The following is a 15,733-nucleotide window of genomic DNA, read 5'->3' as shown; positions in this document are numbered from 1 at the left end:
AGTATCAGTATCATCAATCAACTATTCTTACGAAAAGAGCGATAAAGTTGAACCACAAATTTTCACATGTGAATCCATGCAGCCTATTACAAAAGCGAGGAGTCTGGAACCGCCCATAAAACATATCGTACATTTCATCATCAACATCAAAGGAAAACAAACCAAAGGCGCACAGTATGTTAATCAACAAGTAAGATAGCCCGTCAAAAATACCCTCATTAGTGGTAACAGGCATGGCATAGGCCAATCGTTTAGTTACAAAAACTATATGGCCTCAGATTAATTAAATCAGTTTTAAGTCATCAGCCGAAATGTATGGAAATAAGAATAATCTTCTTGTATAAGAACCTCATTTAACAAACACTTAGTATTTTTTCAAATGATCACTTGATATGCTACAGATAAGCTAGGAGTGTCTTTGATACATATGTCTCTCTTTGGGGACAGTGTCTTTCGGGTTTTCCTCATTTTCAGTTCAAAGAGTGCTAAGCAGCTCTTCCTCTCTGTTGAAGGAGAGGATCCCAATCCTATATGTGGAAACTGGAGGAAGCACATTTTCTGATACCTTTCCTGGCTCTCGTTATAATCAATGATGTGGGTGATTTTCACATTTGAAACACTCCTACTGTCACTTGTCTTTAACATCAAAGACATACCTCTGAAGATCTGAAAATTCATGAATTGTCCCATTCCATTCTAACCAATAGCCACAAACAGCTGACATTCACCCTTGCTATCAAGCCATATCTGCAACCTTAATCTGGTATTCCTAAATCAGAGCTGCTATCTTTACACTTATCAAAACATAGTCTACTTCCTGAGTGAGTGAGTGAGTGAGTGAGTGAGTGAGCAAGCGAGTGCTTGAGTGCTTGAGTGAGTGAGTGAGTGCTTGTAACTGACTGAGAAACAGTATTGTCTGTTGGAACTGTTTCTAGTATGAAATGTTCCACACAACAATAATTATTTGTGAACTTTATACTGCCTTGTTTCCCATGGTACACCAACCCACAGTTCTTAAAAAAAACATAAAAACACTTTCTAAAGTATCTATTATTCTACCTGATATCCTACTTCTCTAAATGAGGCATCTAAAGTACAGAAGAGCAGGTTGCATGAAATAATAATCATTTCTTGTTGTTTCAAAGCAGATCAAACTTTCCACTACTGCAATCAGTTGTACAACAAGCACCATCAATACGCTGACAATGCTATTTCCCCATCTGTCAGCCATTTCAGTCCCAGTATTCCAATCACATCACTTAGATAAAGACACTCCACCGTTGACAGCCACAGCGCAACACTGCTTCTGTCTATCATCGGGAACCATAAACATCTTCAGTCTCATTAAATCTGTTACATACATGTAATTAATTGATGACCTGTCAATTCAGGACAATCGGACAGGCAATGCTGAAAGGTCACTTCATGCCTGACTGAATTTTTAATGGATTAACAGTTTTGCGTCTTGCCAGTTCTCTACAATGTTCAAACAGTGATATTTGTGAGGTTTAAAGGACAAATATTATTTCTAACTTTGTTCTTCAGTTCCAATGTCTGTTACTTCGATCAACTAATTTAAAGGATAAAAACTACAACAGAACATATTTCTCAATTACCTCTTACCTTTTCAGGATACAATTCATTGGAGAGACAAATTAAATAATTTGTTAACAGCCAAACCTTATCACACATGCAATATATCTCCATGCTTGAGAGGTAAGTTCCTTCAAAGAAACAGTAAAGCTGGATTAGAAATTAAAAGTGAGTGAGTGAGTGAGTGAGTGAGTGAGTGAGTGAGTGAGCATTTTACAGTATTTTTTCAACTTAGTGATTTAGGGTTTAGCACAGGCCAATCTATTTTCCTAACTGTATAGATTATCTGCACGCCGGTCATACTGCAGGCATAAAACTCGTCATGAATGACTGCAGGCAGTTCCATAGATAACATCAGATTTCCTGGTGATTATAGGGGCACATGTTTTGTTTCTCTGTTCTTTAGTTAAGCCAAAAGTACTGTCATGTGTAATTCTTTCAGCAAATAACTATCTTGTTTAAAATACTTGTTAGATTCTTTCAATCAGCGTTTTCCGAGGTTTTTAGTTTTACTTATTTGAAAATTGGGTTAAGCTCATCTGTTAAACACAATAATAAATTAGCATCATCATTTTGATTTTAATTAAAACCAATTTCCACCAAAAATAGACATTCATTCAACATCTATGAAATGGTTAGTCAGTATCATTTGTTTGTTGTTCAATACTGCATTCAGCAATATTCCAGCTATATGATGACTGCCACTAAGTAATTGACTCTGAATCTGAATGAGACAATCCCGTGATTGACATCACAAGCATTAATACAATGGCATGCACCAACCAAGTCAGTCGGTCTCACAACCTGGTTGTTCCTTTTTCTTATGACAAGCAGATTTATGAAGAGTGAGTGAGTGAGTAAATTTCGTTTTACACAGCTTATAGCAATATTCCAACAATATCACGGCAGGGGACACCAGAAATGGGCTTCACACAATGTACCCATGTGGGAAATCTTAAACCGGTGTAGCAGGCCATTTCTAGGCTAAACTTTCCCTGGGGAAGTTTTGTCCTAGGATATTCTTACCTGGGAAAAGTTGGTCCTCGGCCAAAGTTTACCTGGGAAAAGTTTGTCCTAGGCCAAAGTTTACCCGTGGAAGGTTTAGCCAGGGGAATATTTTGGCCTGTTACACCGGGTCTTCGGCAAGTGGCCACTTTAACCACTAGGCTACCCTAACCCCCCCCTTAGATCAATCCTAGCCCATTTGTCGCATCTTATGACAAACTTGCTGAAGATCAATCCTAACCTGATCTTCATGGGTTTGTTTGGTGAGATGATCAATAATCAAAGATATAAAAGGCCCCATAAACAATTACTTAAATAAAAAACAAAATTCATTTAACTTCTGTGCAGGGTCAACTGTATAATAAAGTATGAATAAAATTTTTTTAATTACCATGATAACGTTTCATCTTGTAAATATCCAACCAAATCATTCAACAGGGTCTCTTTGCCACCCAATATCGAGCCCGAAATCAGTTTACACGGCTGTCAAGAAGAGACAAGTAGAGCTATTTTCATAGTGGTCAGTCGTCATGAAAGTCTGGCCATAAGTCCTTCTGACCTCAGCAATAGCCATAATACCTCTGCTTACACTTAACGAGTGTTATTGCTAATACTTCAAAGACGTGTTCTGTAGTAGCCGCACAGGAAGCTGGGTTTAGTGGAATTATGGTACCAAAATAATATCTTGATTATTTCCACCTTTGCTCATGCAACGCTAAACGGATGAAGACAGACAGGTGGAGGCGTTGGAAATCTAGAGACTTCTGAGCAGAGTTGATCCCTTCCTTGTTTATTGAAAGGGCACAAAATGGGTATTGAGTGGACAAAATGCCTTTTGAGTGGAAAGTGCTTGGAAGGGCAACCATCTTGGAATACTAGCTTCTGTTGGCTGCTGGTTGCACAGTTTGGATAGGTGACCATTCTAGATGGTTGGTTGGTTTGTTATTTAACGCCTCACTTAGAAATATTCCAGCTATATGGCGGCAGTCTGTAAATAATTGACGCTGGACCTGACAATACAGTGATCAACAGCATGAGCATCGATCTACGCAACTGGGATACGATGACATGTCAACCAAGTTAGTGAGCCTGACCACCCTATTGTCTCTTACGACAAGCATGGGTTACTGAAGACCAATTCTAACCAGGATCTTCATTGGTTGACCATTTTAGCGTTTCTTTGTTAATATATGTATTCTAAATAAATAATAATTTTTAGCACCAACAGCTTTTACAAAGTTATCTTGAACAAATATTACAAGACAGCACAAAGAAATGATGAACAATATGGCAAACTTCTTGACACTTTACACTGTCACAATTTTTACAGGTACAAAGTTATCTGAAAAATTTGATGCAAATTAAACACCTCGAAAAAATTAGATTTGATTATGCCATATCTGACACATCTTAAACTGTCACAACTTCAGTTGTCTTCACTGTAAAAAGCTTTTTCAATAAACCTAAGGACCACCTCTGTGGTGTAGTGGTTAGAGCGTCCGCCCGATCACCACTGTCACAACTTCCGCCGTGTTGGTTGTACAAAGTAGCCGAGGGACCCCTAGCCTCATCAACAACTGCACACAACCTGTAATATACCTACCTGCATAATTACAGATAACGGCCCTGTGACCTCTAGCGGTTCCATAATCTGGTCCCGCGTGTAAATACAACTATGCTATGAACAGAATTATTTCAATTAACAGATTGCCCATAACCTACCAGTGATTAATCATATTCATTTTACCACATAAGTGGAGCAGTTTGGCTGCTGTAATAAAATAAAGGGCTTTATTTCTTCGTCTTGTGGTAAACGAACGTATGACCATCAAGAGCTGAACACACACTGGGCTGATGAACTGTAGCTAACCTTATCATGAATCTGGAGAGCATGATAAAGGGTGTGGAAAGCAAACACTCTTTGTGAAACTGTGCCCCGGACAGATGGCCCATTGTCTAATGTGGTGCAAATGTGTGTATAGTTACCTCCCTTTGGCATACCAGAATCCTATGATTGTGGGTTCCAATCCATGTTTGTCCCAGTCATGTTTGTCAGCACTATAGCCATGCTTGTGGTTTCACCAAAGTGGAAAACTGCCAAGAACTTCATTGCTAAACCTCTCCATCCATTTTCAGCTGACAAATTATACTGAACAACTGGCCAAGGCAGTATCAAAACTCATTGAACTCACCCACAAGATGACTACTGCTCTGTCAGATGCTTGATGTCATGGTGACTATGATGATTCTATTGTAACTGATGATGAAGCTAGATGCTAAAGATGACATTCTGTTGTACACAGTGACACCATGTTACTAAGGAAACTTCCACCCAAATAAACTTGTTAACAATTCCTTTCTAGTCTAAAAAATATATCCATGATCTGTTAATCTTGAAATCTGTCCATCATGGAGCATGGTTGTGTCCAGATTAACAAGGTTTCATTGTACACAATACAATAGCATAAATTACCAATATAATGCTATGGCGGTAATTGTCACACGTTTCCAAAGTTACGTAACTGTATGCCTTACAGTATGTCACACAAAATATCACCATTTGAGGAGGGAAAAGAGTAAACATATTTGTCCATGGTTGAACTGACCAGTCATCAGCCAAACCACCCATCCATTGAGACAACTCTTGCACAGCTGCTACTGGACATTTCTAACAAGACGTTCTCTTGTCACACCGAGGACTTCCCCACATGGGTTCATTGTGTGAAGTCCTTTTCAGATGTCCCCTGCCGTGATGTTGCTGGAATAGTGCTAAAAGCGTGTAAAACTCGACTTACTCACTTACTCTTAACAAGAACTGTTTGCGTAAAAGCAAAATTAAGCGATAGGTTATCATATTAAATGCATATCATATCATATTAATATGCAAACATACAAATGACGGATCCGAATATCTTACACACAACCCATCTTACACATAACCTATACACACAACCCATCTTACACACAACCTATCTTACACACAACCGGGATCTACACACAACCCATCTTACACACAACCCATCCTGCACAACCCATCTTACACACAACCTATCCTACACACAACCCATCTTACACACAACCCATCTTGCACACAACCTATCCTACACACAACCCATCCTACACACAACCCATCTTACACACAACCTATCCTACACAACCCATCTTACACACAACCCCATCCTACACACAACCCATCTTACACACAACCCACAACCCATCTTACACACAACCCATCTTACACACAACCTATCCTACACACAACCCATCTTACACACAACCGATCTTACACACAACCCATCTTACACACAACCTATCTTACACACAACCCATCTTACTAACACAACCGATCCTACACACAACCTATCCTACACACAACCCATCTTACACACAACCTATACTACACAACCCATCTTACACACAACCCATCTTTACACACAACCTATCCTTACACACAACCTATATACACACAACCTATCTTACACACAACCCATCTTACACACAACCCATCTTTCACACAACCTATACACACAACCTGTCTTACACACAACCCATCTTACACACAACCTATCTTACACACAACCTATTCAACAAAGCCATAGCCTTAGTCAAACAAGTATGTAATCTAATAAATCTTTTCCTGCATAAATACCCTTCCTCCTCAAAACAAACCAGGAATGTTCAACTTGAATTAGTGTACAAAATAATCTGAATTCAATCTGTGAACATGTTTAAGTCAGACAGGAGGAAGTTTCATTTTTGCCTTCGCCTGTAAGACTGATGAAACGTGACGGTGTTCAGATAAAGAGGCTATCGGCTTCAGTAGACCATACCGCCTTCAAGCACCTGCAGGTGGTTAGGTCAGAAGCAGGAGTGACTACCCGATAAACTTTAGAAATATGGCATGATAATAAGTCTGGTTTCACTTTTTTAATACGTTTACAAATACACCGAGTCTGAGTCAGCATTAAGTGAGTGAGTATTGTTTTACACCGTTTCTAGCAGCATTCCAGCAACGTTACACAGGGAAACCAAACGGTCATCACACGCTGTACCCATGTGGGGAGTCAAACCTGTGCCTTCTCATATGACAAGTGACACTTTAACCACTAGACTACAAAACCCTTTTAACATTAGGACTCATTCATTGATTGAAATACCAGAAAACATGAAATACTGTCAATACGATGTAAATATGTATATATGTTGTTAATCTGAGAACTGTTCTAGGTGCTACAGTTTTCTTTCTTGAGATAATCAAGTCCATACAGGCTAAACCAGTGGTTGATATTATGGCCAAATTTCAACCCTGACCGCTGTGATGACACAAACATCTGATCCATAGAGTTGCCTCTGAAGACAAGCACACTCCGCTTGGAACTTATCCTGACCAATAACATCACTGGTACTATGAGGACGCTTAAGGACCCGTTATGAAAGCATATTTGGTGGCAACATTAAGAGGTTCATAATTTCAGCCATGTGGTCTTCTTGTCTGCAGTTCATCGCAAATATAATCTCTTTCAAGGACGGTTTTCCTACACCAGGATCTAACCATGGACAATGGGCATTTCACTCCTGTACCACTCTCTGCTGCGTTAACATTAGTTTGATGCAGTTAAGTGGAACTTTTAAATCATAATTTCTGCTTCATGACAAGACACACTAAAATCTAAACGACTGAAAAATTAAATAATATGTTTTTCTTGTTTCATCCTAAATGAGCACTGCACCTTTAAATATCTTAACAAGAGAGTAAGTACCTGCGATGATGTTTTTTGTAAGTGGATGCAAACCGTCCTACATAAGAGTCTGAGCATGAATAGTCTATACATAATTACCTATCACTTAGAGAACAAACAATCACACCGCCATGGAACCACTCACAGACATCAAAGACATGGGGAATTGCCGTCTGCCGACAAAATTCCCATTCGCAATTTGCCAAACTGTGGCACATGTGGTACCGACAAAGCCTAAGAAGCAGCCCTGTCGCGAAGTAACCTTAAATCTCTAACTTCTATGGGTTCCTGGATTCTTTGTGAAAAGACATCTGCCATTATTGAAATGTAATCACAGTCTGCGATGCCATAAATGGTCTAAACTGAAGGCACAGCTTCCAGCATGAGCCACCTACAGGTTAGAATCAATAAGAGCAGTGGTTTGAAACATGCTGTAACGGCTAATTGGAGTTGATTATGATATTCTGCACCAGGTATTGAATAAAGTAATATGTCTTGAAATCAATGCATAGGATGTAGCCTTCTTATGAAATATGCATTCAGAGATGAAAGCACTGGTACCTTAATTTCATGACATGAGTATATGAAACTAGATTCATGCTCAATGGCCAGTGTTAGTGTCATGGTACACAGCCGACACTGAGTGAGTGAGTGAGTTTAGTTTTAGTGAGTTAAGCAATATAACAGTGTTAATGTAACACTACCTGGTCAGTGTTAATGTCATGCTACCTGGTCAGTGTTAATGTCATGCTACCTGGTCAATGTTAATGTCATGTGTTAATGTCATGCTACCTGGTCAGTGTTAATGTCATGCTACCTGGTCAATGTTAATGTCATGTGTTAATGTCATGCTACCTGGTCAGTGTTAATGTCATGCTACCTGGTCAATGTTAATGTCATGTGTTAATGTCATGCTACCTGGTCAGTGTTAATGTCATGCTACCTGGACACTGTTAATGTCATGCTACCTGGTCAGTGTTAATGTAACACTACCTGGTCAGTGTTAATGTCATGCTACCTGGTCAATGTTAATGTTAATGTAATGTCATGCTACCTGGTCAATGTTAATGTCATGCTACCTGGTCAGTGTTAATGTCATGCTACCTGGTCAGTGTTAATGTCATGCTACCTGGTCAGTGTTAATGTCATGCTACCTGGTCAGTGTTAATGTAATGCTACCTGGTCAGTGTTAATGTCATGCTACCTGGTCAGTGTTAATGTCATGCTACCTGGTCAGTGTTAATGTCATGCTACCTGGTGCTACCTACCTGGTCAGTGTTAATGTCATGCTACCTGGTCAGTGTTAATGTAACACTACCTGGTCAGTGTTAATGTCATGCTACCTGGTCAGTGTTAATGTCATGCTACCTGGTCAGTGTTAATGTCATGCTACCTGGCTGGTGTCAATTGTATGCTACCTGGCCATTGTGGACATCAGGTATCTAACAAGTTCATGAAATAACAATATAGTGACTCATTTAAGGTTAGTACATTTTCTCATAACATTACACATTTTTCAGTGCCTTGTTATGATATTTCCCTGATGTGTCACTTTTAGTATGGAAATCTAATGCAAGCCCCATAATACAGTCATAAAAATGTCAGTCAGAAATTCATGACTATCAATAAAACATACGATGGCCGCATCGATGGTATGCGTTTTCCAGAAATATCTGTTTTGTGTTAAACTCTCGAACCCTGTGTGAATCTAATGAATGTGTGAGCATATTTGCTTAAAATCACAGTGTTGATTTAGGTAATCCTGAAAGCAGGTTTAGACCAGGGCCTTACCCATGTTAGACTGAGACCCCAGGTTGTGTGGGAGTATGAATTAGATTTCTAGAATTCCACCCGTTTATCAAGCACCAATGATATTTCCCCTTTAGGTGTCATGGTTTCGTCTCACTCAATACACCCACACTGACAGCTTTAGCTGTGACTCCTTGGCTTAAAACCCAATGAAACATCCGACATCCTGGGACACTGCAGGCTGGCTGTTCAGCCTTAGGTGCGTCTTCCATAAGTACAATACAGTTCATTATTTAAAGATAAAAAAACCATTATGACATACTGGTTCGATTGCCCCCATGGGTACAATGTGTGAAGCCCATTTCTGGTGTCCCCTCCGTGATAATGCTGGAATATTGCTAAAAGTGGCATAAAACTAAACTCACTCACTCACTATTCATTAATACATTTTAGCAACTGTCCAAAAATCACTGTCATATATGAGCAAGCTTGGCACAACATAGCATTGAAACCTATTAGACCAGTGTCACATTCAAGTCGAGTGCCTTCCTTACTATTTTCAACCACCTCTCAAATTACAAATAATACGTTTTCAACAGCGGATCAAGTTCTATAAAGAACCAAATGTTATAATGATAATATATTTGACTTGTTATCAAGAACTTAATCAACCAGAATTTTCTCAAATAAGATCCCCACGCCTACACTAAATATATAGAACAACCGAAAAGGGTTAAGATCTTAGGTTAGGTAACACCTTACCTCTAACAATCATTTGTTGGTGACAATATGTTTGACTTGGCACTGGGTAGTTACCCACACATAATAGATTGTCAGTTACACACACCACCCACACCAGCTGTAAAGAACAACCGAATGGGGTTAAAGCTTGGATTAGGTAACAACTTGCCCGAAAGGCGATTATGGCTCATTGAAACCGACAGGCGTTCACGGTACCTTAACTCCATGGTACACTCCAACCTCTTACGGTTAATCTACATCTTACAGCATTACCGTGTTTGGGAGTTACTATAACGCAAGAAAACGCTCTCTCAGTGAGACTGAGTGAAGGTCAATGTCACACAGTGGAAGAACAACCTGTCGGAGATCAATTTCAGCGGTGTATACATTTCATCGGACTAAGCCATCTGGACTATCTAAAACACTGTCCATTCCGCCTTGGTGACAAAATTGATTTACCGTTATAGTGACAGGCTCGAAATAGAGGTGGATGTGGGTGTAAATGCGTGAGCTATTTAAACTGGCCTATTTTTATATACGAGATGACTCGAAGAAGAGAAATCAATACACCCAGGTCCCAACGTTGAAACCCGTTGCAATAACGTACGAGACGCAATCAAGAACAATGTATGACAATTAACACCATGTGCAGTATGTCACTTAGAGGCTGCTCGTCCAACGGGCAGGTAGGTACGTTACACAACTTCACCACTGATTATACATGACAAGGACATACACCTGTCTTGACAACAGGTACATTACAGGTAGGCCACCTCGGCAATCAGACTCAGGTGTGTCAGGTATATGACACTGAACTGATGTAAATGCTAATTTTCTTACTCACCACAATCCTGGCATATTATTTTCTGGATAAGTCTCGTAGTCCTTTTTTTAGCTTTAACTGGCAAGGCTGATATTTCCAAATATTTTCCACCGTTGGGAGGTTTCCTTAGGAAAAATAAATATATTTTCTTCTGAACAACCTGACCGACACAATCTTGTTTATTTTCTTTCCCAAATGGCCCTATACTGATGGACTTGGGCTTCTTTCCACCGTTCAGTAATGTTTCACCTTTCTTGAGCTTGCGAACATTGATTGTCACATTGTACCGGTCTGATCCTCCGGGTACTCTTCGCACACGACCCTCCACAATAATATCCGCTAACAATGCACTTGATCCTGGGTCTGTGAATTCCGTTCCACAAGTCCGTTCGGACCAAACATGGACCACACACAACAGTAAACCTAAAGTGATCAGACGACTCAAAATTCGCCTCATCTTGTCAAATACACAAGACGCACACAACACGGTCCCCTACACTGTTGCTCACATGTTCCTGTACGATAGTCAACTGGACCACTTGCGTACGGTTGTAGAGCCACTCGCTCAGAAACCGGCTTCGACTATAGTGCGTTTCATAAATGTGCGCCTCCCTTTCGTGACTTCCGAAGATGTTGACCGACCATGGACGTGAATGATCCCTCCCCTACAGGCCTGACGGAAAGCCATCGACGTACAGACAGGCAGGATGGCATACCGGTAGCGTTCGCCGAGCGACTCTTAATCTCATCTTGTCGAGCCGAGCATGTGTCGATTTAGAATGGGATTACCTCAGTGAGCGTGGACTAACGAGGTTGGGTTTTAGAAAAATCGCTGTTTGGTAACAGTTTAAACTTGACAGGTACATATCAGGCCTGTCAATCTGAATATCAGGACGATTATATCAAGTTTGTAGCAACAATACAACCAGGAAATATAAGGTTGGGGTTGAGAGTAGGGAGATGTTAGTGTTACTTTCGTCATACACTCTTGTTTGCCGGTTGTATTTGGGTGAACGGGTTATTTACGTAACAACAGTGGGAATATACCCATGTTCTACTTATCATTAGGATTATCATACGGGTTAGAACCGGTCTTTAGCAACGCACGCTTGTAACAGGTGACTAACGGGATCGGGTGGTCAGGCTCTTAGTTGATGCATATCTGTACCTAGATGGAAGCTCAGGGTGCCAGTCACTGGGTTGTCTGGCCCAGGCTAACGGGATCGGGTGGTACGTAGATGGAAGCTCAGGATGCCGGATGTCATCACTGGGTTGTCTGGTCCAGGCTAACGGGATCGGGTGGTCAGGCTCGCTGACTTAGTTGATACACATCTGTACGTAGATGGATGCTCCGGATGTCAATCACTGGGTTGTCGGGTTCAGACTCGATTATTTACAGAAAACCGTCAGATAGCTGGAATACTGCTGATTTTAACAACAAACAAACATGACTGTCAGGGTCAGATAAGTATGTACCAATATGAATGAATCCGTTCAATAGTTTCCCAACGGACTCAGCGTTACTATGGATATCTTATCTTGATGAAAATTAACCCTGACAATATGCTATCAGCCATGCATTGCCTGAGAAGCGTCTCTATGGTGACTGTGTTGTCCATATTTTCAAACTGTTTGGATTAACGAGATGACAATTTTAAAGGTTTTTGGCGCGGATGGTAAAGTGATCAGTTAACCGTTATAATGTTATCGAAATGCATTTGCCATTTAACCAGATACATGTATAGATAATTACATATACATGTAATGTATATATATGCGCGACCCTGTTGCAACCTTTATGTATTCATAATTAATACATGATAATTTCCCCATGCGTGCAAATTATTAGGTTTATTTTATGTTCCAGATATCACTGGGGACCATATGCACAAACTATGATCAGTTAAACGTAACCGTATAAATATGGCTGCTAAATATTGAAAATGGCGCATAAATATTTACGAAATTTCTAGCAACGTTAGTCCAGATTACGGATCACTATGACCATGACCCAAAACTACCATCTTTGTTTACATCAATACCAAATAAACAACCCTATTGTAAACATAGTGGCGAGGAGGTCTAAACTGTTTAGACGGGAGCCTAATAAAACCGTTGCTAGTCCCACAGACAAGACCCGGGTTTCTGTTCTTTTTAGGTCACTTGGGAAAAACAAGATATTTAAATTCTTATATACTCATGCCAATAATGGTCGTCACAAACCACACACACACCCCACCCCACCCGTCACCTTATGAAGACAACACAGTGAAATTGATAGATTACTAGAACTGATTCCGTTGGTTTTTAATATCAGTAGGACTATTATATATCACAGCGTCTCAGTCAAATGTGGGGTAAAGTCCAATCGACATGACGCCAGCGGTAGGCTTCACCATTCACTTGAACCCATAGTAACAAGGAACAGGTTGCCTAAGAATAATAGTTCAAATTTTAGATTAGAACCCCAAAGCGGATTCTGACACAGGTAAGGTGCGCAACTCCGGTTATACCGGGTCTCAAATGAACCCACCCGTGAAGATCCGGGTTAGAATTGATCTTCAGTAACCCATGCTTGTCTAAGAGGCAACTAACGGGATCGGGTGGTCATGCTCGCTGACTTGGTTGACACATGTCATCGGTTTCCAATTGCGCAGATCGATGCTCATGCTGTTGATCACTAGATTGTATGGTCCAGACTCGGTTATTTACAGACCGACGCCATATAGCTGTAATATTGCTGAGTGCGGCGTAAAACTAAACTCACTTACTCAAATGAACCCGCTTTTATGAAATAAGTTGGCTTATATGCTTTGAATATGAAGCCAGAACAAGACGGTCCTGAATGCGTTTTGCCATTCCAAACGTATACCCGTTCGAAGTAAACGACAACCCTACATATCCTCAAGGTCTGTTATGTCATTGCATGAAACGGTGCTCTTATTGTTGAAGACCAGTAAAAGGCCTTTGTTCATTTTAAAGACTATCAATCCCCAAACTCCTTCACAATCAGTTACGCTCCTCAATGACAACAACGTACTTCAACAGTCTTTACCGTAAACAGGCAGCGCGTCATAACAGGATCACACATATTCACAGGTGATCAGCACCAAGTCAAATACGCAAGTAAATGTGGAAATCCCGGAAGCGTATCTGCTGCGATATTTAGATGAGACTATAACTAAAATTGACCAATCAGAACACGTCTCTCATAGCCCCAAACCAGCCTCTTGGCAACCACGATAAACTTCTCCAGCTGATTCAGAATCAATGCTAAACGCATTCAGCACGAGATTCTCCCTTGACGTGATGCGTGTTGAGCACGCGCGCACCGTGCTAGACTATTATTAGACCGAAACATCACTACAGTTGGAGGAAATCAGTCATTCATTTCATGAGAGTCACTTTCCGATGAAAAAACCTGACATTTTCCGTGGGAGTACGTTGCAACACTATAATGGTATATCTCGTGCCAATACATAATTAAACGTAATTGATTTTATACTCAGTGCTGGCTTTACGACTATACAAGTTATGTCAATTAAATATGTTGATTTTCAAACGATCGTTTTCTAGTTGTAAAATCATTACTGTTAAGTCTCGGAGGTTCTGCCGTGATCAGTCATTCAAGAACCCCGGCACATTGTTAAAGAAATGGATTTGTAAACATTTGAATAAGTTATAAATTTCAAAGCGAGATTTGCTTTTCAATTAAACGATAATCATTCATCGAGTACTTTGCTGAATTAACTGGTGGTGTGAATTTCACGCTATTTTATTGACGTCTATTTAGAAATGAACACCTACGACCGAATAAGACTGAGGTGTAAATTCAACTTACAATTGTATGACCAATGACACTCAATTAATGGACCGGATCTATGACAGTCTAATACGTCGAATGAGTGAGTTCAATTATACGCCGCTTTTAGCAATATTCCAGCAATATCAGGGCTGAGGACACCAGACATGCCCTTCACACATTGTACCGATCTGGGGAATCGAACATGGGTCTTTGGCGAACGCTTTAACCACTAGGCTACCCCACAGCTCTTCTTATACGTCGAGGTTGATGAATATGTGACGATAGTTTGAATGGATGGATGAATTTCGCTCTTCGATGTATGTAATTTTGCTTCATTCTCACAATTATGCAACAATTCTAATAATTGTACCATATTAGGAATCGATCTAGCGTCTCCGGCGGGATTTGCAAACACGTATTCACATGGGCCATCATCAATCTCTTGACTGAATATCTCCAGAAGCAAGACGTCCATTTTACCAAGGATCATTATTGTAACCATTTTACCAATACTAAATTCTTACGTGGACATACATTTTAAATGCATGCTCTTATTACATTGTAATTCATATCATTCAGATATGTAACCATTAGTTCCTTATACGTCGTATCACCAGATCGTCAATGACCGCCGTATCGCCCACTCCCATGTTTTATAAGTCGAAAATTCCCCCTGTATCATGTTGAGCTACAACCCGCCGGTCATTATAGATTGTACCTTGCATCTGTCTCCGCATTACACTGGGGAATCTCGCAGACTCAGCATTAGTATGGCCTGTTTAGCAGCGAATTACTGTCATCGCTGAGGACACCAAGAACCGCTTGTAATATCTCCTCGCAGACAATTTTCTTGATAGGCGCTTCAGTCAATTTCGGGCATGCGCACTGCCGTCCGGGCAACATGGCAATATATTTGACACGGTCCCTATATTCAGCTGCCGACACAGCCATGTTTAAATCAACGGTGTAGATGTGAAGGTAAGTTGCCGTTCATTAACTGCGCTATATTTGTCGGTGCATTAACTATTAATTTAATAAACTATTTTTATTAAGCCGATATTACTTACAAATCATTAACTTTATTCGCACTCCGTCATATGGATTTATATTCATATCCATTTTTAATCTATAAAATGAGGTAGTTGTCTGCAACAAGATCGAAGGTGAAGGAACAACGCACAGATCGTCTACCGGGAGAGCGGAATGTCGATGGTTCGATGCCCGGCCGCGTCAGACCAAAATACGTTACTGCGTGCTATTTGATGTTGCCCTGCCTGG

The 15,733-nt window shown here is 40.3% G+C and overlaps 1 protein-coding gene across 4 annotated transcripts in view; it reads right to left on the bottom strand.

Moving 5' to 3' along the window:
• Positions 1-15,733, bottom strand: part of LOC124283410 (pro-neuregulin-2, membrane-bound isoform-like) — a 145,336-nt gene that overhangs the window by 105,254 nt on the left and 24,349 nt on the right. For 2 of the 4 annotated variants that reach the window (XM_046719461.1, XM_046719462.1), the window contains exon 1: positions 10,672-11,452. The exons of 1 other annotated variant lie outside the window; for it this stretch is intronic. In XM_046719461.1, the coding sequence (XP_046575417.1) occupies positions 10,672-11,107 (436 nt within the window). In that variant the 5' untranslated portion in view covers positions 11,108-11,452. Of the gene's footprint in view, positions 1-10,671; positions 11,453-15,733 lie in introns of those variants that run through there. One more of the 4 variants, XM_046719463.1, reaches the window with a different exon arrangement.

This window comes from Haliotis rubra, unplaced genomic scaffold, assembly GCF_003918875.1.
Source record: "Haliotis rubra isolate DU_JTF1 unplaced genomic scaffold, ASM391887v1 Scf315, whole genome shotgun sequence".
NCBI lineage: Eukaryota > Metazoa > Mollusca > Gastropoda > Lepetellida > Haliotidae > Haliotis > Haliotis rubra.
The sequence above is the reverse complement of the archived record's forward strand: the minus strand, read 5'-3'. Positions and strand labels throughout refer to the sequence as shown.